Source organism: Phalangium opilio, unplaced genomic scaffold, assembly GCF_054372755.1.
Source record: "Phalangium opilio isolate 3A_F unplaced genomic scaffold, DU_Popi_V2 ptg000079l_1, whole genome shotgun sequence".
Taxonomy (NCBI): Eukaryota; Metazoa; Arthropoda; class Arachnida; order Opiliones; family Phalangiidae; genus Phalangium; species Phalangium opilio.
In genome coordinates this window covers 2642049-2668758 of record NW_028324187.1, presented here as the reverse complement: position 1 = coordinate 2668758, position 26710 = coordinate 2642049, and the positions used below count along the sequence as shown (strand labels likewise).

The window sequence follows — 26710 nt, the reverse complement described above, 5'->3', positions numbered from 1 at the left end:
GTAAATTTCTTCTACTCTAATAGCCTCCAAATTTTAAGTATAGTAACCCTATGTGTTTAGTATCGTTCGATGGTAAGAAGTAGATGTATCACCCAGCATTTAAATTCGCGTATTTCTTATAATAGAAGAAGTGACAGGGGGAAAACATAACGATAACGAAGACAAGAGGGACGCTATAAAGGTATTCTTTGACTACAGCTTTACAGGAATGATGATCAACAAGTTGAGGGGCGGTTTTACAATCCCTTTAAAATTGTACTAAACTGGTCAATAACAGCCTGTCCACCGTTAAAAATAATAGCCCTATTGAAGCATAGCATCGCCCATGTCCAAGGTCATCGAGTCACAAGCCGTGCCTCAAACTCTCGAACACGCCTTACTTCCGAGTCGACTCAGAGCCATCGATTCCCTAAATGATTAATCAAGTTAATATCGAGTGACAGTTTCACAACCCCTTTAATTTATACTTTTGTTTTAACTATGAATAACGATCATACCATTTTATATAGCTGTTCAGCATAAAACAGACCTATTGCAACGTAGCAAACCAGTCCATAACCCAAGGTCGTCGAGGCATAAGCCATTGCAAACGCCTTACCGTCACGAACACGCCTTACTTCCGAGTCGACTCAGAACCATCGATTCTCTTAAAAGAGTGCTAGGGGAAAAGTGCGTTTCAACGGTTATTTTAAACATTATTGACAAACGCTACTTGTAGAGGTCATAACGGAAAAAACAATGGCTACATAAAGAAGCTAGAGTTTCTCCCAAATTACAGTTTTCTGGGAAGTATGATAAAGTTACCCAAGAATTTATTACTACAATCTGTGCTGGCGTCCATTTTTGTGGGGTTAACCCTACAGTATACCAGCTTTCATGGCTACAGGGGTTCAAACTATGGGTCATCGTACAGTTCTGGTGGCTCGGGTAAGTTAGGCTTAAAAATCACACTCTTCTTTCAGTTTCAACAGAAAAATCACTGCTCATTTTAGGGTTCGATGACCCTTGGTTCATTGGAATCAGTTGCGCATTACTGGGGTTGCTGTTCGTTACGTTACTGATCCTTTTCGTCCGGTATGTCGTTAAAAGGAAGCAAGAAAGGTAATTATATATCAAACTTAATTAGCTTTCAAAATAACTCAAGCTATCGAACTCCCTATTCACGTTGACAACGAACAACCACAATTGTCACTTTGAACATTTGTGCAGAGACGTTTTGGGTACTCCATTAGCAGAGACTGTTTATGAGTTGTCAGTACTTGTGAATTTTGGGAGAGAGATTCCATGTACACAGAGTTACAGCCAAATTTAATTAAATAAATTTCAATTCAAATTTTAGACGCCAGAGTATCGTCCGAGACATTCACGGCACCAGTGGATTAACTGTAAGTTAACTAACCCGAATTTCGATCTATGTAACCTTTATTAATAAATCTTGAAACCATTTTCACAGCCTGACAACATGGCTGGACAAAATCCTTACGTTTTGGATGGTTACCGCCCACAATCGAGTCAAAACGGATGGAACACTCCAGCACCGAACCACCCTTGGGACGACAACCACGAGGGCAACAAGTGGCAAGGAGCTCTGGATACGGGCCCGCCTTACGACGCAAACCTAGCTCAACCTACTCAGCCCACTCAAGGGGGATTCACTCAACCCGAAGATGGTTCCACCTTCGTGCCTGCTTTTTCCTACGGGACCCAATTCTCACAACCGCCACCGCAGAATGACAGACCACCAACTGCCCCGGTCAGTACCATCTATGGTCGCTAAATCACTGTTCAAACACAATAACTCACAGAGATTCAAAGTACACAACACAAAGGAAAAACAAATCTATCATGAAACTATATTTATATACGATGCGTCCCACCATATCGATCAACATATTGATTGTTATTATATACGTCTAGAGGTGGTTCTTTGTCATAAGGTTCCATCCGTTTTGACCTGAGAGCTAAAGTTAAGTTACTTGGAAGGTTTGACCTTTGAAAAGTTACTTTATTTTAGGCTTACTTAAGGTAGCAACATTAACAAAAGCTATTGACGTACAAATAAACTTTTATGATAAGGTGACATAAATATTCACGAAAACTCTATCTTCATACGAAAGAAAATATATGTAACCATAAATCCTTTTTGATGTAACAAACGTTGAATTAAACTCTGTCAAAAATTACGAGATGTAAAACTATATTTATGAAATAAAAATTTTATGAATGTGCATTTCGTTTTTGGATTCTTCCCCTTTTCAAATGATCAAATCCAGTTGTAAACACCAAAAATTCCAATATCCCCATTTTTTATTGATAGTTCAGTCTTATTGAAAACAACCCCTGAAAATTCGATCAAAGTAATAGGAATTTCTTCCCTTAAATATGAGATATAAAAATTTAACAAAAGGTTAAAGACAATTTCCCAAGCGCACAAATTTAACGATTCTCTTTGAAAGTAAATGTAGAATTCCCTTCCTTAACAGTCAGGTGTTCGCATTCCATCTAGTAACAGAGCCAAAGCCCCGTAACCTTGTCACATCCCCACTCTTCATTTCCATATTCCCCGCGAATAGACTAACAGGTTTGTTTGTCCAGTCCACGAAGCGGACCGGTCAATAACAATCTTTAAATATCATCCAACAGGACTTTGAATCAGTTTAACCTAAGACTGCCTAACAAAAGAACATCCAGTTCCTCGTACGCTTGGTAATGGTACCGAGTAAGCTGAGAATCCCAGTACGGGGCAGCTTTTCTTCTAACGCGACGTCGCGGAAACATTGATCTGAAAATAAAGCCGGAACTGACTTTCAACGGGACAAACAAAATTCTAGTCCCAAGCTGGATGGATCGATTTAAACACGATGGACTCTAATTGTTTAATTCAAAGTTAACATTAAATTGTATTAAAATATTTTAAAGCGCTGACATAAGGTCATTTGCCCAAGTTTCATTATAGTTTTAAGTATTCTTTGCACATTATCTCGAACTAGGTTTTAGAAATTCGGTTTGCGTAAGGGTCAAGTTATGAGCGCGACTGTTGCTTTTAAACTTTTAATCACTACGATTTTTGTGGGACTTACTACACAACTGACGCCAAGATCTCGGAATAGCAACAACTATTATGGACAATCTAATTCTCTAAACAATAATAATGAAGGAGGTACTGGTAAGTAATTTTAATTTGTTTCAAGTCTCGTAAGGTTAAAGTTAAGTACATTAACTTAAATTTAAACGCAGTAGGAGAAAATGACTACTGGTTGCACCCACTTCTCTACTCCTTGCTTGGAGTATTTATTTTTTCTGTTCTACTTTACGCTGTTTACAAGATTTGTCGAGTTTGCAATGAAGCGTAAGTATACTTAATTAATTCATTCCGACGTCAGCCTTGGTAATAACATCGATTTAGTCTCATTTCCCTAATTATTCACTTAGTGATATTAGTAATTAGCAGGGAATACGTAAAAATTGAACAAAACAGTAGCTTCCAAATTACCAAGGCTGATAAGGATCTATTTGTCACGTATCTTATTTTAACAATTTTGTTTTTTAAATAATTTAGACCCGTTGCTGTACCTTTTGAAGAAGAAAGGGTTAACATACACAATCCGTCCGCTGCTGTAAGTTACATAATATTTTGATATTTATTACAAAGAAAGAGGTTTCTGATAAGTCTAGCATAAATTAAAGGGGATGTCCTTTGGGCCTAACTAACCATACCAATTTTACAGCCAATGTTGCCTACCCAAAACCCTTATGAAATAAGGACTGGTTATTCGCCACTGTCAGCCTATGGCAATTATCAAGAAGATCCACCAATTTGGAATGGAACAAGGCAGAACACAGCGTGAAAATTAATTATAGAGCTTTTTTCTACTCCGTCATAACTTATCACAGCGGTCTTTACACCGGTTTTGGATAAAAAAAATACTATGCAAATTACAATGTAATAAATCACCTTACAGGTTAACTTAGCTATTTGAGAATATAGTGGTTTACCACTCCCTGAAGGAATAGATCTTTTTCCAAAGGGGCGGGGCAGCAGTAGCTAACCTAAGTACGTTAGACAGGGCTTCTAAGTCACCAGTCCACCAAATTGAAGTCATATCTCAACGTATTTGTTACCCAAATACCGGATGTATCATCTTAGGAAAGCAAAGTGGTCTCTATTTCACCGCCGACTTTTGAAAAAGGTCTAAGGATGATATAATTTTGATCTAAAACGAGTCTAAATAAACTTTTATTTCTAAATCTTCAGTTTATTTGGGAAGAAATTGGTTTCGAGTAGCTAAACCACCCTTTTTACAATGTCTGAAGAAAGAAAGAAAGAAAGGAAGAAAAAATAAGAGATTAAAGGGATAGTAGCATTAATAGATTAAAGCGATAGTAGCACCTCAAACCTAACTCCCTGTTAATGGACATTTAAAACAATTATATCTCAAAAAACAACCAAAAACCTAAAGTTGTCTGTTGATTATTAAATGAAAATTATAAATTCCCCTGAATCGTATTTCAAGTTCGATTTTCGGTGATAATGACGTCAAACGTCTGTATGAAAGGGGAGGGGCCAGCTGCGATGATTCAAACCTGATAATATTGGAAGTAGAAGAAGGAAAACGTGCTAATCGGTTTAGCTCAATCTTTAAGATGAAAAGATGTTCGAACGGTAGTAGGTTTTAAGTGCTATTATCCATATCTCTTTTGGGAGGGGCCATAAGCTTCTTTTTTCTTTGGACAGACTATAAGACAAATTTTTGTATATCGGCGCTTTATTCGATGAAAATATTTGAATTGGATAAAATATTGAATATTTGAGGCGTTGTCAAATTAAGCTATATATCCATTTCTGAGTCGATTTTAGACTATTATTATATAAATAACATTAACAGTCCATTTCAACTGCAATCAAAAATATATATAATATTTGACAGTATATCCTATGGCATACCGTGTTATACGAATATGAAATTTTCAATAAATATTTATTGCAACGTTATCTATTTATTTATATGTTGGTATGTTTGTTTCTTTTTATGGATGCATGCTATAGTAAGTAATACATGTACTGTATAGCTAAAGGAAATGATTTACGTGTAGTATCTAAATTAAACCATGTAATAGTTATTTGATAAGGTAGTTTCTTTCAATTAATTTGTTAGCTATTATTCATAAACCTAATTTTTTCAATCAAATTCAAAGCAAGATATAATTTACTAGAAAACTTGACCCGATTATCGGAATGATTCTCAAGAAAATGAATGACCCTTTCGCATGCAATACCACTTCCGGTTGAATAATATATTCGTCCAACTTCACCTGCCACATCCGGCATTGTCCCAAAAGTTTTCCGAATTTTCCAATTTCCCGTTGAATAATATTTCCCATATCGATCGAGAACTTCAAAAACAGCGTCAAACGTTCTTCCCCCAACGTTAGGTAAGTAGTTTACAACTGGCCATACAGTCATATCGACTTATGTCCCAACAAATCTCGGTATTTCGCAACAGAAGTCGATACTGCCGTGACAGATATTAGGCCTAATTATTCCCCAACAACATAAGACTTAATCAAGAATTCACGTAATACCCGCCACCCAGGAACGTTCAAAGACAGAATTGGGCTTTCATTCAAATTATTTCCGATTCCCCTACTCAAGAATATAACTAACAACCCACCCAAAGCTCATGTAAAGGTAAGATTATGTCTCATACGAGTTCTTGGCCTAACCAATGCTGTATGACTACATTTTCTCGCGTCATACCATACCATACCAATCGGTGTAGTTAATTTTCTAGCTTGTGGGGGAATACATTGCCACGCACGCTATATGGAGACCTAAATAAATGCAAAACCACCTGCCTCGATTCAGTAAGAAACAATCGTTAATAATTAAATGGAGAGATATTGTACGTTTAAGACAAACCCCCACACACAAACGACATAACACAACCTGGTGGCGGAAAAAAACACAGATCAATATGGAGATACATGGAATTAAGTTACAACAAACTCGTGCTCAAGAACAGCGTGCATGTTTCACAGGCAAGCTATTGCGCCCACTTGTCGCTGAGAAACCTCGACTGCTGCATCTCCAGATTTCAAAGTGTCTCAAATGGAAGTGCAGATAGATATACATAAGAATGGAAAATTGCACTCTGATCAAGTTTTAATTTAAATGAACTTTAAACATGTTTGTATGGCACTGTTTTGTGATTGTAGTTGCGTTAGTTGGTGTTGTACAGTGTTCGACTGCTTTGGGTAAGTAATTTCTATTATTTTACAAGTTCTAAGTCGTTTACACGAGTTTCTTTAATAAGGCGAGAGAGAAGTTACCACAAATATCGTAGTAACTGCGGTAGCGTCCATCGTATTTTTCATTGTCGTACTAATTATAATAGTAATCATAGTGATATTGGTGATAAGAAGGAAAAGAAAAAGGTAAGGATAATTTTGGATTAATTACTTAAAATATTAAAATGGTGTTTGAAGTTAAAAATTATATCTTCTTTCTAAAAAATATTTCTAAATCTGAAATTTTGATTTAGAATATTATTTATAAAGAATTTTTCAATCTTCGGGGATTGTTTATTTTTACTTCAAACTCCACAATCAAGAAAACGATAGATTTTTACGAGTGGAATGTCGATTTTGTCGGAAAATATTTAGATAAGAGTCCTATTCTCTTCGATAATTACAATTCCCCCCCCCTTTATCTTTTTTCGAGTTCTAAAGTGTTTGGATTGGTGTCCCATTTACGTCGCTATATTGCGAGCGATTTCAATTTTCAAAATAACAAAACAGTACTTTAATTACTTATTGATTCAGTTCAACTCTGACGCTTAATAATGTATATTATAACACTGCCGGAACGTATACACTATATTTAGATCAGAGTCTAATTCTCTTCGATAATTACAATTCCCCCCTCCCTTTTATCTTCTTTCGAGTTCTAAGGTGTTTGGATTGGTGTCCCATTTACGTCGCTATATTGCGAACGATTTCAATTTTCAAAATAACAAAACAGTACTTTAATTATTTATTGATTCAGTTCAACTATGACGCTTAAGAACGTATATTATAACACTGCCGGCTCGTATACACTATATTTGAGATTTTATTTAAAATAGAGGCAATATTTTACTGTCCAAGAAATAGCCATTACTTTTGCGTTACAATGCAGAGGATACAAAATATCAATAAAATAAATTTTGAGATTATATTTTAAATGGAGGCAATATTTTACTGTCAAAGAAATAGCCATTACTATAGAGTCACATTGCAGAGAATACAAAATAAAAATTTTTCTTAGTAGACAAGGGTGTGGAGTTTGAATTTGTTATTAAAATAATAATAAAAAATTAATTAAAATTAAATTATATCATTTGGATATTTGCACTAAGGGGTATCGATATTCCAAGAGTTAGAATCTATCCTATTCTTAATTGTTAAGCGCAATCATTTAATCTAAACTCGATACAGCATACCGGGCGTAATTCTTTCCAGAGGAGGTGATAACAAAATCGTGCCAGCTGTAAGATACCAATTAAGCATTCGCGAATCGGGTATTAGAATCAATTTTAATTACTCCTTCCTCGTAAATCTCCGTCAAGGGTATGATGGCCTTGCAGCCCGGTTCAATCGTCGTGAACAACCCGAATCAACTTTACCCTCCCAGCGCCGTGGGTTGGGGCCAAGGCTACGCCAACAATTTAGTGCCCTCGGTCGCGTACGTCGGGCAGTTTCAAGTACACCATCCCCCGCCGCCTTCCAGCGAGATGGACAAGATGACTCTACCGGAAATCCTTTCGAAACCACCACGACTGACCCAAACGGATTGTATTACGCTGAAAGAAAAGCTACCCGCCGAAGACGCAATAACTTTATTAGAATGCGTAGACTTAACGAGCTTAACGGAGAGTGATTATAAACTACAAAGTGACGAGACATCTAGCTACAACCCCGATTCAAAGAATCCTGCCCCTACCGCAAACATCGAGAAAAAAAAGCCAATCAAAAAAGATGATAGTTTAGACATAATTTCTATTAACTAAACGTCAACCTTTGTGTTTTGTACTGGTGCCTTATCTGTTAACGTTGTATCTATGTCTGAAATATGTCATTAAGGAAAGATTACACACTTTATATCTATCAGGATCAAGAGAAAATGTTGTATTTACTATAAAGTACTATATTAACACTCGTATATTTCTATCTTCCAGCACGATCAGAGAAAATACTGCCAAAAATAAAACTCCTACTTTTTCTAGGCAACCATATTGAGCTAGAGAATCAAAATCACTTTGATGAAAGTGGTTCTTCAGGGTCTTATAGTCGTTGCTTGTAAATTATGAATATTTTTCTGTCAATCGAACAAAATTAACCAATACAGGATTTTAATTGCAATTTTTTCAACGTTTTATAAAGGGGTAGTAGCACATAAACCCTAATACTATAAATAACTATAAAATAGTTCAAAAACCTTTATATCTTAGTCCGTTTTATAATAGCAGACGTTTAGGAAGTTGGTATACCTAAGCTTTTGTTATTGGCCAAAAAATACCCACAGTCTCTCTAACATTTTGTTTCATTAGCTATTTCCAATATCCAGTTTAATCAAATCCTACAACCCCACCAAACTTTGACGTCACTACCACCAAAAAGCCAGCTTCCGATAAGATAGGATGTATTTAATTTAAATACACCCTATTTAAATTTAAATTAATTATTACAAGATAACTACTGCATCCCAAAAAGAAAGGGTTACGTTTGAGGTGCTACTATCCCTTTAAGATTTCAAGTTAGCTCATATCGATTACTTTCGAGGCTTTAACAATTCATAAATATTAAGTAACGTAATAAAATTAAGAAAAAGGCGAGATTGAAATTTCGCTATGCAACAGTGGTACTAGCGAGTGATCTCTTCAAATATGTCTGAAATTTAGGGTATTTTACTATGGAAAAAAAATGCATTGTCGTATGATCAAATGTCTGATATGTTTGCCTATAATAAAATACTGATATTTTCAAAATGAGTTCATTTGTTTAATAAAAATAAACTGCAATTAAAAAGTGGCTGACTTTGAAGCGCAATTCCAACTTAGTAACTTCAAAGGAAAATTTACTAATGGTACGTACGCCAAGCAAATGGTACGACGTTTAAGTATATTTTTATGGTAAATCAATCCAAGAAAAAAAACTATTGATTGTTACACTACTCAGGCTTTAAGTCGATCGACAATTACGCCCTTAGAAAATACCAGCTTCTGCATTTAAAAATCAAATATCGTACATAAAAATTTCTCTTCTGACATTGTAATTTTCTATATTTAAACATAGGAATTTAGTTATTGAAAACTGCTTCTGTATTAATGAGAATATTAGTATGAAACTATAGGAGTATATTCATAACAGAGTCAAGCCTAAACATGTCGAAAGCACACGGAGTAAAAACCTAATATCTTTTTATGGTTAAAATAGTAAAATAAGTGGTTTTTGCATGAAAACGTTTGAAGTGTAATTTTCCGAATATATTACACCTTGAAAGCACTTTGCGGACCGGATGGAAATTTCCGACACCTGAAAGGGTAAATTAGGCGTAGCTTAATAAGGGTAATATATCATACTGGCGGAATAATTGGTATATTATTTTAGACTCAAACCGGATTGGTCAATTCCCGAAGTTATATAAAAAAATAGAGACCTTATTTCTGGCGTTCTTATACTGAAATCAACACGCGTTCTTTTTCCAATTATAAATTTTTAGGTCGATTGTTTCCGACATTTGACACCGTTAAAGAGGTTAACGTTTATCATTAGGGTCTGCGGAAATTGGGGACAAGTAACGCGGGACATGGTGTTAGATTAATCTACATCCACAGGTCCCGCAAACGTGTTCAACTAGCGAAACGATCATTCCCACGACATGGTTTAAAGGTTCTAGGAACTATTACCTTTAACATATGACGCGTGCGCGAAGAACTTAAGTTTCAAAACAAGTATACCATAGTTAAAACCGCACGCCATCAGAGCTAGCCCATGGTACAGCATGCATAAGTTTATAAGTTATGTTCCATAAGTATGAGACTACATATACTTCGTAATGCTAGAGACTCACTGAGAGCTAGGTCGAGAAGGACAAGCGAGAATTGACTACACTCGGTTTTGCAGTCCAGGCGTCGCTTCACGAGAATCTATGACGCTTCACCAACGACACTTCATGACAAGCTCTCAGTGACCAGTGACAAACTTAAGGGTCATATCTTATAAACTTATGAGCATAGCTAAAAAACACACGCCTTCATCTACATATCGCGAGTTGGACGTGGACCTATGAGACTTAAATGAAATATTGACCAGTACAAGCAAATCGATAGTCCAAGCTAAAGAGCTTCTAAAGCTTCGCTTTCCAGGAAGGTTAGCGAAACTACTTCAGCCGAAGAAGGCGCGGGGAGTTTCGAAGTCTAACGCTATGGTGGTCGAGACCGTGTTTCTAGAAACAAAGGACTTAAAACTGAAAGAAGACACTTGAAAACAACCACTAAAATAACGATTTTGAAAACCGGGAACATAATAAATAATGGTGATCACGAACCGTTATTGTTTTCTTTCGCAAACGGCCTTATTTCTCTTAACGTTTATTGGCAAGTATTTTCGGTTATCGTCTTTGGAATTGAATTGGGCACGCATAAATAATGAAATTGCACGGAATTTTATGACATCCGATTGGGGAAGAAACGAACATGCGATGGCACGATATAATATAGACGAGGACGATACAATATCCGCCCACTTGAATGAATTATTAGCTTTAAAATAGTTTAGACGAATGTTAGTCTTAAGGGTGAACAGGTGGATTTTTATAGGGGCTTAGCCGATGAGAAAACTACAGGCAGTGTATTGAAAATGAGTAAGTTCACACGTTTTTCGTGATAAGTAAAAGCAGAAGTTCATTTACTTCTGGTAAGGGTAGTGCAATTAATGGTCGAGCTAAGAGCTTCGTGTATTTTGCAAAACATCATTAACAAATTGCTATTTAAATTTGAAGTACAACAAATCTTAAGTTGCTGCACTAGTTAAAAGGCTAACGCGTGGATTAGGCCTAATTATCCCCATGACCAAGAGCACTTTACACTGACTGTTTTTATACCTAAAAGGTGTGTTGCTACGCCTCAGCTACTTAGATAAATGCGACTTAACGGTTTCCTGTTACTATAAATCCGTGGAATGTACGGGGCGTTATGGTTTGCAGCCATGATTGTAAAGACACTGGTTTATCGATTGTTTTAACCTGTTGTTCATGCACTGTAACAGTAATTTGCAATTCGTCATAACTCAGTCACGTGATATAGCAGTGTTCTTTTTAACGGGTAATCAATTTTATTCACAGGTGTCATTGAGAGCATCACCGAGTGTTTAGCACCCCGTACCATCATAAATGGTTGCGCCTATCAATGCAAGAACCCCGAATACGCCTTTATTTGCGAAGACAGTATGTAATTAGGCTTACTTACTTCGATTATTTGCATTAGATAAGGCTTAATGAGGATTTATATGAATTAGACGGATATGACGCTTACAAATGCAACAGAACATGCCCAGGGGGAAGGTGCGTTGATTCACTTTGTCAGAGATTGGAGTGCGAAGCGGGACAACCGGAAGGGTACGAACAAACCTACACAAAACTGTGTCAAGGTAAGCGTTTGTAGTAAATTTAATACCATTTGGACTATGCAACTTCAAGGTGAACACCAATTTCTCAATTTTAAGGCCGGAATATGCAGATGGGTCAAGTAGAATCAAACCGTGGTCCCGGAGGGATAAGATTCAGAAGGTCATATGAAGGAGAATCGAGTTATCCAGTATACTTGAATACACTGGTACCCATCTTGGCCGGTGGGTTGGTTATGTGCATTATTCTAGTTTTGGTTCGACTTTGTGGCCGAAGGTACATATTTAATGCGACTTAATTGAAATGACACTTTTGAAACTAACATCTACCCTAAAATTTCAAAATTAACAGAGGACAAGTGAGGACAACCGAAGCAGTCGAAAGAGCGGTAATATGAAAATGCTATTGCACCGTTGCCTTTGACGAGGTTGTCATTGTGGTAGCATGATAAAAGTTGAGGATGATTTAGCTGCGGTTTTAGTATCGAAAATGTGTATTTAAGTTTCGAATTATGTTTGCATTGCGCGGTAGTTTATTTACCGATATTAAATTTTGCCTATAATACTTAGTGGGAGTCCGGGAACCGAAGGATCAATAACAAACAGTCTCCCTTGGGTTCTAGAAGTTAGATTTATTTAAAAACAGCCTCGACTATAAGCAACCGAAACGCTCCTAAAACTAAAGCGTCCCATTAAATACATTATATATTTATCACCATTCCAGGACATCATTTCGCAGCCACAGATACGCTACCCGTGTCAACTGTTGCCTTTGTCATTCTCGGCTTTACCGAATCCGTTAAATCCGCAATACTTGGGACAAGCGGGACAAGGCCCTAATGCTCAGCTGGCGCAAGTGGCTGGTACGAGTCCGAATCACCATTCAAAGACGCCAATTTCGACTCGAAGCAACCAACAACTTATTGCGAATGAAGAGAGACCAGGGACATCTTCACCCAACCCAAAAAGAACGGCTGATGCACCCAAAAAACCAAGCATGCCACCGATGTACGCTACGTTTCACGTTGAATCTGAATATGAAGTAAGTGGAATTCAAACTTTGGAACTGGTGAACGGACTTAATTAAATTTCAATATATTATAATTAAAGGATCTACCACCAGCTTACGAAGACCTTGTATTTTCAAGTCCTGTTAAGGAGGACGATAAAAACATTCGTAATCATCACCAGAAAGATGGAAACTGATAAAGAAGTCCTATTATATTTTAAATTTCAATTTTACGCTTTTTAACAATGTTATGAGAACGAACTGATTCCTATATATAGTAGACGAGTTTTAAAAAAATATGTTTACAGAGGCCGTTGAAGGCGATATATTTTAAGTAAGACGTAAGAGTGACAATGGTAATATAGATGACAGTTGACTTTGTAATACAATTTACCTTCGGCACCATAAAAAATCGCATGCGAAACAAATACCATGGTACAATACGTATTAGTGCCTTCATATATTATTGCATGTTAAAGTTATAAGTAAAACGGCTCTATCTTTCCTACACATTTGTATATTAAACGACTTTGAAAAATATATAAAACAATTACGTTATGTATTCGTATAATAAACAACATGTTGCAAAGAACAAATAAAAAAAAATCGTAACAAAAATGTCAAATTTGCGAGTCCATACACATCTTCAATTTTAGTATTATAACTAACATGGAAACAAGAAACTCCCTTGAAAACGATATGCCTATACGTCTACTAATTCCAAAGATCAGATCTCAAGTAATTAAGAGAAAATAGCAAAGATAGCATTAATTCTCTCCGTACCAATCCCATTGCACCTGAAGTATAAGGCCATTTTAGGTCAGGTTAGTTTTGATTTTATTAGTACTCTGGTGAGGTTAGGTTTCGGACGGGGGTATATTGCTTTCAAGACAATTGTTTCATCGCAGTTATGATATTGGCTGTTATTGGTTATCGCTATTATGATAGGTATTATAGTGACAACAGCTGATATGAGAAACCGCTGTTTTGCCACATTGAAACAGGTACGTCATTTGAAAAACCACTGGCCAACCCACAAACTTCCCAAAATGTGATGCTATAGCCTATCTAAAACAAGCCAAAAATATTTTCCTTGAGGTCTTGTACAATATAATCTTGAAAAACCTTAAAATTTCTTCCTCTTAAGTTATATTGGGGGCAAGAAAAAATACCGGAATCTCGTTTAATAGCCCCTCGCAAAATTTCTAAGAGGAATTCTTAGTTTTTACTTTTTACCAAAACGACCTCAGTCTTGGATTAATAACAAGGTATCTAGTCGTAATAATTTTACTTTTAAATAAAGTCGGGATTCAACTGAATCAAATGTAAGTTGAAAATAACAATAAAACAGAACTTTAAAAATTACAAACCAGTCAAGTTCGATAATGTTATGAATAACTTAAAGCGGTACTACCAAAAATTTCATTCAAATATAGCTGAAAAACAGAAATCAAAACACCGCACCTCCATGAGAGTGTTTAAGAACGGGGCAGCAAGGTCGGAGGCGGGAACTACGTCGAGTTTCCTCGTAAAAAGCCTGTTTCTTGTTCTAGCAAGTATGTTAATGACGTCTTTTAAGGAGTCTCAAAAGAAAAGAAAACTCAACCGCGCGCTATTTGATTTTTATGTTACGAAGTTTCGACCAAAATTATCAATGGTTATAAGCAATGCACGCAGGCACCAGTTGTGACAATCGTTTTCAAAGTGGGGCAGACTAAATGTCCGCATAGATGTCTAGACATAGATGAATTATTATGCGAAGAGGGTATGTTATTACGTTATTACATAAGTTAATAAGATATGTGCCATAAGTTTGTCACTGGTTACAAACTGGAGATTGTCATGAAGTGAGTGAGGTAGGTCATATATTCGAGGTAAAACGCCGCCTGGTGAGGCGCTGTCAACGGCTTAATACAGACTAACTAGGAAGATGGACTGCAAAATTAACCGAGTGTAGTACTTCAATTCTCGCTTGTCGTTCTTATGGAACATATCTTAGAAACTCGTGTTTCATTCATTGTTTTTCTCTTTAAATATGGCAATATTAATATGCTAGTAGTGAGGTGAATTTTTAAATTTTAAAGACGGTGTTACGCCTGTGACTTGTGAAAATAGCGATGATTGTCCATTCGGTACCTGCGAATCAACGTCTTGTACCAATATATCTTGCGCGGATGACGAATCGGACACGGTACCATATGAGAAATTTAAGATATGTAAAGGTAAATTGATTGATGTTTACTGGAAAGTTTAAGAAATTAACCGTGAAACGTTTGAACGAGGTTTCATCAAAATAAAAATCAATACAAGTTAAGTTAACGAAATTTAAGTGCCTTACGTCTAAACTGCAACACCTTTCACTGCCTGTTTCTTAAACTTTCTAATCAAATAAGTTCACCTTGAATCTTCGATAAATTTATATTCAATAATATCATAGGAGTACCTCCAATGTACGATTTTGAATCAGGTATTATTCAAATAATTGGCCAAGTTTTGTAAAACAATCTCATTGGAAAAAGTACTTTTTTTTCTTAATAGTTGAAGCTGATGATAGATTATGTTGTAACAAGTACCAAATAGGGTATATCATTGGTGGAGCCGCGTTACTTATAATAATAGTTATCTTAATTATCACATTAGTTAGGAAACGGCGTGGAAGTCGTCCATACAGGGTATAAGCATTTTTGAAAATAGAAAGAGTAACTAGCACGGACTAATGGCAATATTCTATTACTTAGAGACCAGGTCCCGGAAACACGGAATTGGCCATCGTGTACTCTGAAAGGGATGTAGATTAAAAACTAATACTTAACTGCGCGTAATGAAAAAACGTTTAAATTCTAATCGACCAAACCAAAACCTTCAGCCAACCATGACCTGTAATATCCTTAATAATAAAGTCAATGTATTTTAACTAAATATTCGATTAGTCTCATATAATAATCAATATATTTTTCCTGACACTTCTTGATCTGAATTGCGTTAAATTACAATAATCCACTATCTCTTATATGAAACACAATTTAGTTTACCCAATGGGTAGTTAGTGTTCAAGCGCGTCTTGAAAAGTTGAGATTAAAGTCCAAACCACAGAGAGCAGCACTTAAGTACGTTAATAACGATAAAAAAATCAAATACAAAGCATCGATAGACCTTGAGGTAAGCTCGCAAACTCTTCAGCACCAGAAGCGAGATAACTCCTAACCGTTGTGCTATCGTACTATACCAGAAAAACTGGCAGCTAAGAACTGAGATATACAGTATAGGTCTAGACTTCCAAGCTTTGAGCGTCTACAATGTGTCCTCAATACCGCGCAAAGTTAAAGGGCCAGTGGTATGGTAGGAAAATAAATCAATGAAGAGCTTGGGGAGAAGACAGACCGTGAGTCGCCAGCCAAAACATTCCCGAATCTCTAGTTCTCTACGCAAAATGGTGCTGCCACCGCCCGCGGTTTCTAGGTCGGCGTTCTTATATTAGAGGTCAGTTACGAAAAAAAAGGCTCTAATGAGGTCAATCAGCCATTGTCACCCGGACAATGTATTTGAGGGCTAGTTGGGACGTTTAACAATACCAATAAGTAAACATGGGGCTGATATAAGATGAATAGAAAAGTTCGTAAGCTAGTCGGCTATTCCAAGCCAAGAAGGAAACCGATTTCAGTTGGATCGTTTCCAGTTTATGTCTTGTGCAGTCTATTTTTAGGTACGTATATCAAGGGTTTTACCAGGGCTTCTTCTTCCGTGTTTCGCGTTGAAAGACAGAGAAATAAGTACATGGACTTACCGATTTGCTGCGATTTTGGTGTTCAGGTTTTGTTGGAAACGTACGTTGCAGTTATGAAACTTGCAGTGAAGCGACGTTAGAAACGGAAAAAGAAAATGTATCTTGCACGTACAAATGTTTGGAACCACATGAAAGAGTTTTGCTCTGCAAGAAAGGTAAGCATGGTTAGATATTTTAATGTACTTTATTGCCAATCCAAGGCAAAACTCCAAAATGCTTCAGTCTTAATGGGGTATGAGATAAAATTCCATGACAAAGAATTAATCGATTTAGCACTGTAATTTCTGGTCTTTTAAATACTTCTCGTAATCAAAGTAACAGCGTGTACACTGATAACGCTTAGTGACTGTTCACAAAGCTTTGAAACAACCAAAATATGACGCGTCACAATATTGTACAACAGCATCTTTGCAATAAGACTTGATTATGGAAATTTTATCTCAAATATACACCATTATGACATAACATGACATTTCGGCAATAATTTCAGATGCGGAGAGACCAACGCCTATGGTATGCAAAACGAGCAACGACAACGATTGTCCGACAAGTAGGTGCGAGTTGGTCAATTGCGGTTACGACTGCGTGGACGTGAACACCAACAACACGATTAAGAAGGACTACACTGGATTGTTACTTTGCGTTCAATTGGGTAGGTTCTCGGGGACCCTATTGGTCATCGTTTCCCTGAACCACTGCAAACAAACTAACCCACTTAAAATAATAGACCAGAAAATATATACAAGACGCGAAGAAATCAGACCATGGACACGGCCCAAAGAAAGACCCGGTAAGTAGGAAATTTTAACAATATTTGACCTTTGACACAACGGGGATATAGTCAAAAATGACTTACTGGACATGATTGCGTAAAGAAATTAACGCGTGAAAGATAAGTCTCTTTCTTGGCAGCGTATACTTTAAGAGTCTTGATAAGTGACCAATAAGAAAGCGCTGACCCATAAAGTAACTTAGTCCGAAGTAAGTTATTTCGTTTTGAATTTTAAATTAATTAGCGCCATTATTTAGAAAAAAAATTAATGTGTAAACAGACTTAGAACTATAAGTATGAAGTGCCATCATAACCCTTTAGTACTCTACATAAGTATGGGCCGCAAGGACAATTGATTAGGGCACGAATATTTAATAAAAGAGTAGCTGCTTTGGGGTAAACAGAAACCGTAGGCTCTCCCTTGGACAATGCCGTTACTTTTAGCCGATATGGCAGACTCGCACTAGCTAGTACTAAAGGATTATGATTGCCACGGAACAATAATTTTTAATAATGGCGCTAAAGTGACCAAGTACTTCTCGAGATGATCAACTTAAGAATATGTTTTAATGCGCAGATTGTATCGAATACTATACATGTGAAAACGATTCACAGACCTCTGTTATTTTGACAGGGGCCATCGTGGGAGGAATTCTGGTTTTAATTATACTGTGTTTGGTTGGCAAGCAGTCAGTAATTATAATTAAACTAACTTTCAGTAGGCCTAATTGTAATTATTAATCCATTAAAGGAAGTACAACCGAAGAGGGGCGCACTGTGCCATACCACCAGTAAGTCGAATGTCATTGAACCAAATTCGTACAGACACGCCTAACTTTGTCCCCTGTATTACAGAGTGCATTATTAGACGAAAACGCCTTGACTCCTCGCCGGGACCTCGAGGTGAGGCTCGAGTTTATGGAGCCATCCACTCCGTCCCCAATTCCTTCACCGTCCATGGACGCTCCTCCTCACTACAATTCAGTAGTCAATGAGGTACTTAACCTTGAAATTTCCCATAACCTAATCAGAATTCACCACCAATTTATTCATCCAACTAACCAATCAGGAAGGAGAGTCATTGCCACCGACATACGACGAAGCCGTCAAATTGAAGGAACAGCTCTTAGAGTTGGAAATGGACATTGGATTAATAGTTGAAGAGGAGATTCCAGAGCCCAAACCCAGTGATAAACTGATATAGGGATGGTACGAAAAGATTAAAGGGAATATAACCTCCAAGTTTTTATTTGGCATGACCCCAAAAACAAACATCTCTTTACCGAAGGTCAAAAATACAAAGACAATATTTAAGCCTTGGTTCCTTGGAGCTCTATTCCCCTTAAACCGCCATAATAATTGGAAAGTTGTGTAATGTAATTCATCATAAAATTCACGCAATAGATGTAGCATAACGAAAAGAAAGATTATTTTAAGGCTAGCAATGTGCAGGATAAAAAATTCGCCTTTCTTTAAAAAGTACAAATTTTCTCAAAGCGGCACCCATTGTCAACTAATTAGGCTTAGCAACGCTGTGCAACATGGGTGATACTATCCCTTTAGTAATTAATACCTCGCCAACATTTAAGAGTGTTGCATCAACACTTTATACGTAATAAACATAATTGAGAGTCCAAGGCTTGACGTAGCACTTCGTCAACTATGTATGTTTAATAGCTGCATGCACTGCCAAAGCTAGCGAGGATGTCACAGACTTGGACCCTCATTTACATGTACGCGTGCCCAAAACTGGCTTACGTTTTTTCAACGGCTTGGTTTGACCTTAGACCTCTGATATATATAATTATTCTAATATCTCCTTTCCAAAAAAAAAAAAAATACCATTTATAAACCCGACTATTGTAACGCAGTGAAATTTCAATAAATTTAAATTATAATGAATTATAGCAAATAATTTTAAAATTATTTTTTACCATATACTGGCTTAGGGATAAGAGACTAGGAATATAGAGGTTGCTTATTTTCTAGACCATAAAAGAAAAATCATCGCCGAACGAGATGAGTCATAAAATTGAATTTCTAAACGAATTATATTGAAAAGATCCACCGTTGTTAAATTATAAAATCAAAAATATTTCCTACCTTAAATTAGGTTAACTATTATCCAAAATTCTGTAATACACGGTATATTAATTAAGACTAAAATCACTATTAAAACCGATAAAATAAAATAACTTCCTACGGTGCGCCCGTTGGTTAGACTACGGATAAAAAATTTCCCACGGGGGAAGAGAGGGAAGGGGAGGGTAAATTTCATCGCAGTCTGCAGAACCGTGGGAATTGTGGAAATGCAACGTGAAGAAGGGGCAAGTTTAGGCGTATACGTCTACCGTGCAACTCGCATTTCAACGAACGTTTGAGTAGAGTCGCCACGGGGTTCAAAGTGCTTGTAATTTCGTCCTGTTCGACAGGCGCCTAAGTTGGCAGGATTCAAAAACACGGATTTCGTCAACACCGCTACGATAGGTCATCAAATTTGAGGTAAATTAATTAGATTACGTCAGAATTATCACATAGCCTTCATCTTAATGAATTACAACCAGATTTTGGCCTACTATTTATAGGCCAATTTTAACAACAGCGTTTTCTTATAATAGATAATTGTGAAAATTACAATTCAGTTATTGATTATGTTATTTTAAGCCTATTTTTGGCCTACTGGCTTTAGGCTTGAAAGGTTTTACCACAGTAACCTAATACAAACGTGATTTTTAGTAACTATGTTGTGTTTTGCCCTTACGATTCGATTATTCAGTTTTAGTATGGTTTAGGCCAATTTTCAGTGGTTAATTTTCGCGGTAGGGGATTCACGAGTCATTTGACGAGGGTGTAATTACTTTCCCGCCCGCGATGTAGCTCGTGCCATTGCCCGCAGTAATGTACGGGCCATTTTGGCCAGATTAGCCATCGGGGAGGGTGGGAAATGGGATACTCAAGTCACTTATGGAACCATTTAACTTCAAACATTGGTTTTAAATTTTTTAAAGGAACTGGTAACCTTGAGTAAAAATGTTTGCAGACAGGAAACATTTGCAAGGGACAGACCTATAGACTAGTACCGTTAGAAAGGGGGTGTAGACTGTGTATCCCTCCCGCTAGGCACGCTCTTGTAAGAGGGGATACTGTACGCGCCTAGTAGGGGGATGACACTGAGCTAAGAGATAGAACATTTGCAAACGTAGTACTGACACTATTCTATATGCGTTCCTACAAGGCAATGACGCAACTCCACTGGTCCCTTGTATTATTATTACCCCCCAAATATCTCAAAATTAAACGGTCAGGCTGTCATTGTATTTGTTCGATGTTGCAAGTCCTTTCAAGGCACATTGAAAACTTGAAAAGAGAGCGAAGGTTTCTTTCCAATTCCTATCACGTTCAGGCACGTCTGCCTTCCCAATTCTCAATGACACATGTACTTCGTTTCCACAGAGCATGGCCGAGAATCCTGATATATCCGACGTAAATTCGTCGGTTTCTAATTCAAATGAGATTGTCACATCGGACATTATTGAAGAAGAAGTAATTTTAGCTTCCTCAGAAATCACGCAAAGTCAATTATCCGATTCCACTTCGTCTAACACTAGACCTAACTCGGTGGGGTCAGATTCCAACCATTCAGTGACTACCAGTGAAGGTTTTCTCTGTCCCCTAACTGGGCTGATAAGCTATTCGACCTCAGACACAACTAACCTTGATACATTGGCTGATGTTAGTATCACGTCATCTTCAATTGAAAATGTGTCCAGTAATTCATCTGACAGCATTAAATTACCGGAAGATACTGAGATTACCCAAAGCGCAGACAATGGTGCATCAAGTGATTTACCTAAGACTAATTCTGATAGTGTCACAACTTCCAATAAGTTAGAGGAAGCGAAATCAGTTAATGATCAACAAGTAGGCCTATTAGCTAACTTGCCTATTGGCACCCAAGGCGCAACTATTCCCAATTCTTCACCTAACGGCAAATTTGACGAGAAACATGGGGACGAAAGCTCTCAACAACTACCACCCATTTCAACTCTACGTCCTAACGTAAATTTCGGAGAACCTTTATATTTTCCAAGTGTTAGCTATGTCACTGAGTCCGTGAACTCTTTGAACTCGGTTCCGGAGTTTTACAGTAGTCAGAACAGTAATTCTAGTTCCAGTCAGAATAGTTATTATAACGACCTGTTGGGTTATGTGCCTGACTTCACTGATTTGTATCATCAGTCCTTGACAAGCTTGTGGCAGCCGTGTGCTGATAGTGAGAGTACAGGAGTAGTTCACCCATCGTTGCAGCAGGTGAGTTGTGAAAGTTTCTTGTAATTATATTTCAGGGTGAAGCTAAATTAATTTGTTCGTGTGAACATGTTTCACATAGATATTTTTTTAAATGACGGAAAATGCTATTCTAGCTGCTCTAGCATAATTTTTTTTATCTGTTTAAAATATAATTAGATAATTTGTGAAATCGCAGGGTATAATTAAAACCTACTTTAGTTATTTTAGTCATTTGAACCTAACCCCAGGAGTAAACTTTAAAAATATGTAATTCTAAACTATATCAAGAAAATTGCAATTTTTCCGAGTCATAATTTTTCTCTTAACCTTTTACCTTAATTTGCGTATTATATTTCGAGAATTCGCCTTAAATTTATTATTAACATGGACCAATATTTATCGATTTCCATTATCGCCATGCGGCGAAATTTCCATCAACGGCAGTCAACAAGTTCTTCTTTGGATTCAAATTATCCTCACAACTGTCCGTCTCAGCCATTGGGCACCGCCACATCTGACTTTGATCAGCGGTCACAAACCTACCCAGCACCACCAAAATACGCAGCTAACTTCCCTCCATCCTGCAGTTCCGCAATGCCCTGGACTCAAACTCTGGAAACCTCGTGCTTCCCTATAGATGCAACGGCTCAAGCGCAAGCCGCGTATGGTTACCAATTTCCACAGGCGGATTCCAGTAACATTCAGGCTTATTACCAAGCTCAGTTATCACCCAAAGACTATTCCAAATTCAAGACAGAACAACATCCAACTAACTTTCAATTGCCAGCCAACGATTACCTTTTCCACTACCATACAAATAAGGCTTCTAACCAACTATCGATTCAAACCCGATCTTTGGATCCAAATACAAGAGGATATGTACCTCATGCTGGTCAACAAAGTCTGTCCTTCAACCAATCCGTTCACTCGATTGAGCAGTCTAGAGGCCAAGCAAATCAAATCAGCCAACAGTATTCTAGTCAAAGTGCGAACAACAATCAGGGCACTATTAAGCAAAGTGCGGCTAACAACAACTGGAGCTATTCTATTCAACCTACTCAAAGTGAAAACATTAATCAGTCCGAAACAAGTTTTCAAACCTCGTCTACCCATTGCCAACAATCTCAAAACGTTATGAAGTTCGAACAAAAAATTCAGGACCAAAAACAGTACACCAAAATAGTCAAAGTACCTCAAGGGACTAGCGTTTTGAAACAATTACTCGCCTCCCCTTGTAAAACTGTAACTCATCCTAATCCACAATCGGCTGCCAACTTGAAACGAGAGACTGCGTCACAAAGCGCTGACGGTCAACAACACCGCCGTGATCATCAGAAAATGTAAGTTAAAATTGTAATTTATTGTTAAAAAGTAAAATTGTTTTCCGGATAAAATTTTAACTGTAGAGATCAGCCAGTCGTCAGTACGCAAAAACCTAACATCGTAGTTTTAAGACAAACTAGTGATAACCTTTCCACTAAACCCACTGTATCGAGTCAGTTGCGTAATTTTGCTAATGTTGAATCGCAACAAAATGCAGTCTATAACGCCGCCCGAGCTAACATGAAGTAACTAGATACCGTGTACCATCTCTTATTTATAGATTTGATATTAAAACTAAATTCGGAATTTCGACAGCATGTTGGAAAAAATAGAGCAACTAAGGAGACAAAGAACGGCCCGAGAGTTGATGGAATACCAGAGATACCGAGCGAATTACGTTCAACAACAATCGCAAGTGCAAGGAGGCTCTGCCGTACGCAGCCAACCTCTTCCAAGGGTTCAAACCCAGCCAACCGAAGCTAGGGGACTACCACCGCCCTATTGTGTCAAGTAACTTAACATTATTAAATATTAAACTACAGGTTTGTAACACCCCTTCAGAGATCTCTTTCCCTGTCTTTCTAGATGGTCTATCTTGAACAATAGAGCCCGGGGGCCAACTGCTACTAGCCTCGTCGTTCCAAGGAGTGTGGGACCTGGCAAATCCCAACCCACTCCAGTACTAGTAAACCGACCATCTATTCCGGGCCAAGTGACGGTCATCAACGCTCAACCTCCAGGCACTCAAAAGACTATGTGTAAGCCGTTCACAGTTTTTAAAACCAAGGTGTTTACATTCTAAACTAAAATTAACCATTTTTACAGTGTCCGCCATTGTTCAACATTTACCACCGTTCAAAGATGGGAAGGTTGATGCCAAAGTTCACAGACCCCGTCATTATGATATGATTCGTTTGGAAATTGGAAATTTTAAGGTAGTTTTTTGTATTACAAAACTGGAAAGGTAAACTCTAATCTTAATGTACGCGTAGGTTCTCGCTCCACCTGATACTGGAAGAAAGCTGATTAACAGAATCAAGGTCCTCTTTACCAAAAGGTACTTGAGCATAGCTTTCCATTATTGCTACGCTCTGTTATTATTATAATTTATACCAACCTTTCTAGACGTTTCGTATACGAATTCGAATTGAACTTGCCGAGAGCGTTAGTAAGCGGAGGGGATGGTTTCATCACCGCCCTATTTTGCATCCATGTTCCTTTTATCACAATTGACGTCATATCCTGCCACGAGAACATAGTTCGACTCCTAGTCAACCGACAACCCGAGATGTACTTCGGAATGAAAAGCCAGAGTTCCGGAACAAAAAGTATTTATGACACAACCCAAAGAGTTGACATAACCAGCGGTGAAATAGCCAGTCATCCTTTGCACAAAGTAATTAAAAAATAGTTAAACGATTACCAATTATATACCTAATACTCCGATATATATCTTTTAGATATTGCTAAAGAATAATCAAGCGGATAAACTCAAATCGTTTTTGTGCCAGTTCGACGAACGTTTTGCTAGAATGTTTAGCATTCCTATCATGGAACCCATACCTTCTCGACCTTTACCCCCAGCGACGGCCGAGGAACTCGAATCTTTTCATACACTACCGCCAGTTATAATTACTCGGGCTACCTCAGCCCAAATGACTGAAACGCAACAGCGAGGTATGCACATTAGAGTAACCAAACCGACTGAAGGAGTCCAACCACCTCCGCAGTCTCAACTGAAACGTAAGTTTGGTTGAGCATGGTAGTTTGGAAAATGACATGATGATTATTAAAATAAATTTGTAAGATAGGTCCTTTAGCTACGTCACACTATCCGGGGATACCGATCCCAGCTAAGGAGGCAAAACTTTCAGAACCGAAGAAATCAATCACAGTGATTACCTCGCCTCGTATTATAGCTTCGCCCGATACCGTTCAACAATCAAGAAAGAAACGAGAGACTCAAATAGCTGGTATTGTAAAACTTCCAGAAATAGATGGTGCCAGCGCCGGAATGTTCCTCGAACCTTCAAAGTCGCCTATTGACCTATCCAAAACAACGAGTGTTGACGAACCTCAAGGTTGTTGCTCGTGCCGAACTAGTTGCAAATCCCTACGTTGCGACTGCGCTAAGGACACCAAGATCTGCAACCCTACTTGCTCTTGCAATAATTGCGATAATCCGTTGAATATCTTGCAAGCGCACTCTGTCGATGTTAACGAGGCCTTGCGAGATAGTTGTCTCTATTCGAACATTTTCAAAGTAAAGTTTTCATCAGGCGATCATTAGCACAAGCTACATTCTTTAATCTTTCTTTTTGCAGATTATGAATTTAGACGATTACTTGAATAGAACCGTGAAGCTGGGGTGTTGCCAAGAAACTGTTAGGTACTTGGATTGCATTCCTGGATCGAAGAACTGCCCGAAATGTAATGCGGAAATTAAGTATTCATGGTGCAGAGGAATTATTTTTATGGAGTCCACACATCCCAGAAGACATTGCGAAGTATTTATACCTTATTAAAACTAAACCTATTACATACTCCAAACTTAAAATTGTTTTATGGCAGATTTGCAATAAATGCGCTTACCCTGATCATCAACTATACTGTTTATGCCACAAACCTAAGAAAAGTGGCGAAACTTCTACGGAAAATGCAACTGATATTTTGGCCGAAGAAAACAAACAAGCTTAAAGATACCGAAACATCCAGTTCTTCCTTAATTAATCGCATTAGCTAAAAGACTTAGTTAATTACAAGCACTTTCTTTCTTACCTTACAACAGTTAGTTACTACGGCTAAAATTAAAATTTAATATATTTTCGGAAATTAAACTTATTTTTGAAAAATTAATGCTAGTTAAATTTTAATTTAAACGTTTTCTCCATTCCTTATTTTTCGTTCAATTTTGTATTAAAATGTAACTTACATATGGCAAAGAGTTCTTTTTACATTGAAAAAAAAAAATACCAGTTGCCTTCATTATTCGCATTAGCTGAAAGACTTAGTTAATTACAAGCACTTTCTTTCTTAAGCTTACAACAGTTAGTTACTACGGCTAAAATTAAAATTTAATATATTTTCAGAAACTAAGCTTATTTCTGATAAAGTAATACTCGTTAAATTTTAATTAAAATGTTTTCTCCATTATTTTTTTTCGTTCTATTTTGTATTAAAATGTAGCTTACTTAATGACAAAAAAGTTGTTTTTACATTGAAATAAAAATACCAAAGTTGGAAAGCATACACTGGTGTAATTGTTTTGTGAAACATCGGTACTCATTTTGAGATTTTCTAATGCGCGCATATTTTAAGTACTTATTAATTTTAAAGCCTTGCAAATATTTAAGTGTTTTATCAGCTTTTTATGATCATGCTACAACTGTGTATTAGCTGTGTGTATTACTGTTACTTCAAAGTACAAGAGCGCGTATAGGGTTCTTACTAGTCCGCCTATGTACAATTGTAGAAATATATATTCGGTTCATTCAAAATTTACAGTTACTGAAACGAAACCAAAACTGCTGAAAAACTAATTTTCTATATGTATGTACGTGTATATTTCGAAAATAAAAATATTCAAGTTGTTGTAATATTTGTTCACACTTTAAGGGTTAATGGTTTTAACAGTGGGGAAATGAGCTGCAAGGGCATAGAAATTTTGCCTTTATAGCTAGCCTTTTATCACGTGAAAGAGATTCAGTCCTAGCAGTCGTTTATCACATACTCTAGTTGCCAGTTGTTAAACTATAATGCTCAGATAACAGAACGAAATTTCTCGAGGCAAGCATTTCAAAAATACATGCCACGTATGTATGCGACTTCACAAAAGATAAAAATACCTACTACAATCAAAAGATAAAAC

General features: G+C 37.2%; 5 protein-coding genes across 10 annotated transcripts; all 5 read left to right on the top strand.

Moving 5' to 3' along the window:
- Positions 1 to 5787: 5787 nt before the first annotated feature.
- On the top strand, positions 5788 to 9026 carry LOC149654182 (uncharacterized). 2 transcript variants are annotated; one of them, XM_089845182.1, is made up of 4 exons: positions 5788 to 6255; positions 6315 to 6435; positions 7501 to 7528; positions 7608 to 9026. In XM_089845182.1, exons 1-4 carry the CDS (start codon positions 6186 to 6188, stop codon positions 8046 to 8048), a joined length of 660 nt encoding a protein of 219 aa, XP_089701308.1. In that variant the 5' UTR covers positions 5788 to 6185; the 3' UTR covers positions 8049 to 9026. The 2 variants fall into 2 exon arrangements, with proteins under 2 accessions (XP_089701308.1, XP_089701307.1); XM_089845181.1 differs by having other exon boundaries at positions 7477 to 7528.
- Positions 9027 to 10899: 1873 nt separating this feature from the next.
- Positions 10900 to 12870, top strand: LOC149654181 (uncharacterized). The gene is made up of 7 exons (XM_089845233.1): positions 10900 to 10903; positions 11384 to 11485; positions 11557 to 11688; positions 11764 to 11941; positions 12017 to 12053; positions 12389 to 12706; positions 12775 to 12870. The coding sequence occupies exons 1-7, from the start codon at positions 10900 to 10902 to the stop codon at positions 12868 to 12870; spliced, it is 867 nt and encodes a 288-aa protein (XP_089701359.1).
- Positions 12871 to 13678: 808 nt separating this feature from the next.
- Positions 13679 to 15619, top strand: LOC149654180 (uncharacterized). Its single transcript, XM_089845591.1, has 7 exons — positions 13679 to 13998; positions 14110 to 14229; positions 14310 to 14438; positions 14758 to 14895; positions 15111 to 15140; positions 15212 to 15345; positions 15412 to 15619. Exons 2-7 carry the CDS (start codon positions 14142 to 14144, stop codon positions 15469 to 15471), a joined length of 579 nt encoding a protein of 192 aa, XP_089701717.1. The 5' UTR covers positions 13679 to 13998; positions 14110 to 14141; the 3' UTR covers positions 15472 to 15619.
- A 63-nt stretch (positions 15620 to 15682) lies between these two features.
- Positions 15683 to 19094, top strand: LOC149654179 (uncharacterized). 5 transcript variants are annotated; one of them, XM_089845581.1, is made up of 9 exons: positions 15683 to 16376; positions 16484 to 16621; positions 16948 to 17109; positions 17185 to 17247; positions 17807 to 17918; positions 17981 to 18020; positions 18085 to 18225; positions 18299 to 18438; positions 18518 to 19094. In XM_089845581.1, the coding sequence occupies exons 1-8, from the start codon at positions 16274 to 16276 to the stop codon at positions 18431 to 18433; spliced, it is 894 nt and encodes a 297-aa protein (XP_089701707.1). In that variant the 5' UTR covers positions 15683 to 16273; the 3' UTR covers positions 18434 to 18438; positions 18518 to 19094. The 5 variants fall into 5 exon arrangements, with proteins under 5 accessions (XP_089701707.1, XP_089701705.1, XP_089701710.1 ...); XM_089845580.1 differs by having other exon boundaries at positions 15727 to 15832; positions 15903 to 16376; positions 18299 to 19094; XM_089845579.1 differs by having other exon boundaries at positions 15689 to 16376; positions 18299 to 19094.
- Positions 19095 to 19504: 410 nt separating this feature from the next.
- LOC149654178 (uncharacterized) lies at positions 19505 to 25775 on the top strand. The gene is made up of 13 exons (XM_089845567.1): positions 19505 to 19731; positions 20683 to 21540; positions 21964 to 22859; positions 22926 to 23087; positions 23158 to 23352; positions 23428 to 23600; positions 23668 to 23777; positions 23835 to 23899; positions 23968 to 24238; positions 24303 to 24585; positions 24654 to 25105; positions 25167 to 25349; positions 25414 to 25775. The coding sequence occupies exons 2-13, from the start codon at positions 20686 to 20688 to the stop codon at positions 25537 to 25539; spliced, it is 3771 nt and encodes a 1256-aa protein (XP_089701693.1). The 5' UTR covers positions 19505 to 19731; positions 20683 to 20685; the 3' UTR covers positions 25540 to 25775.
- The last annotated feature ends 935 nt before the right edge of the window (positions 25776 to 26710 follow it).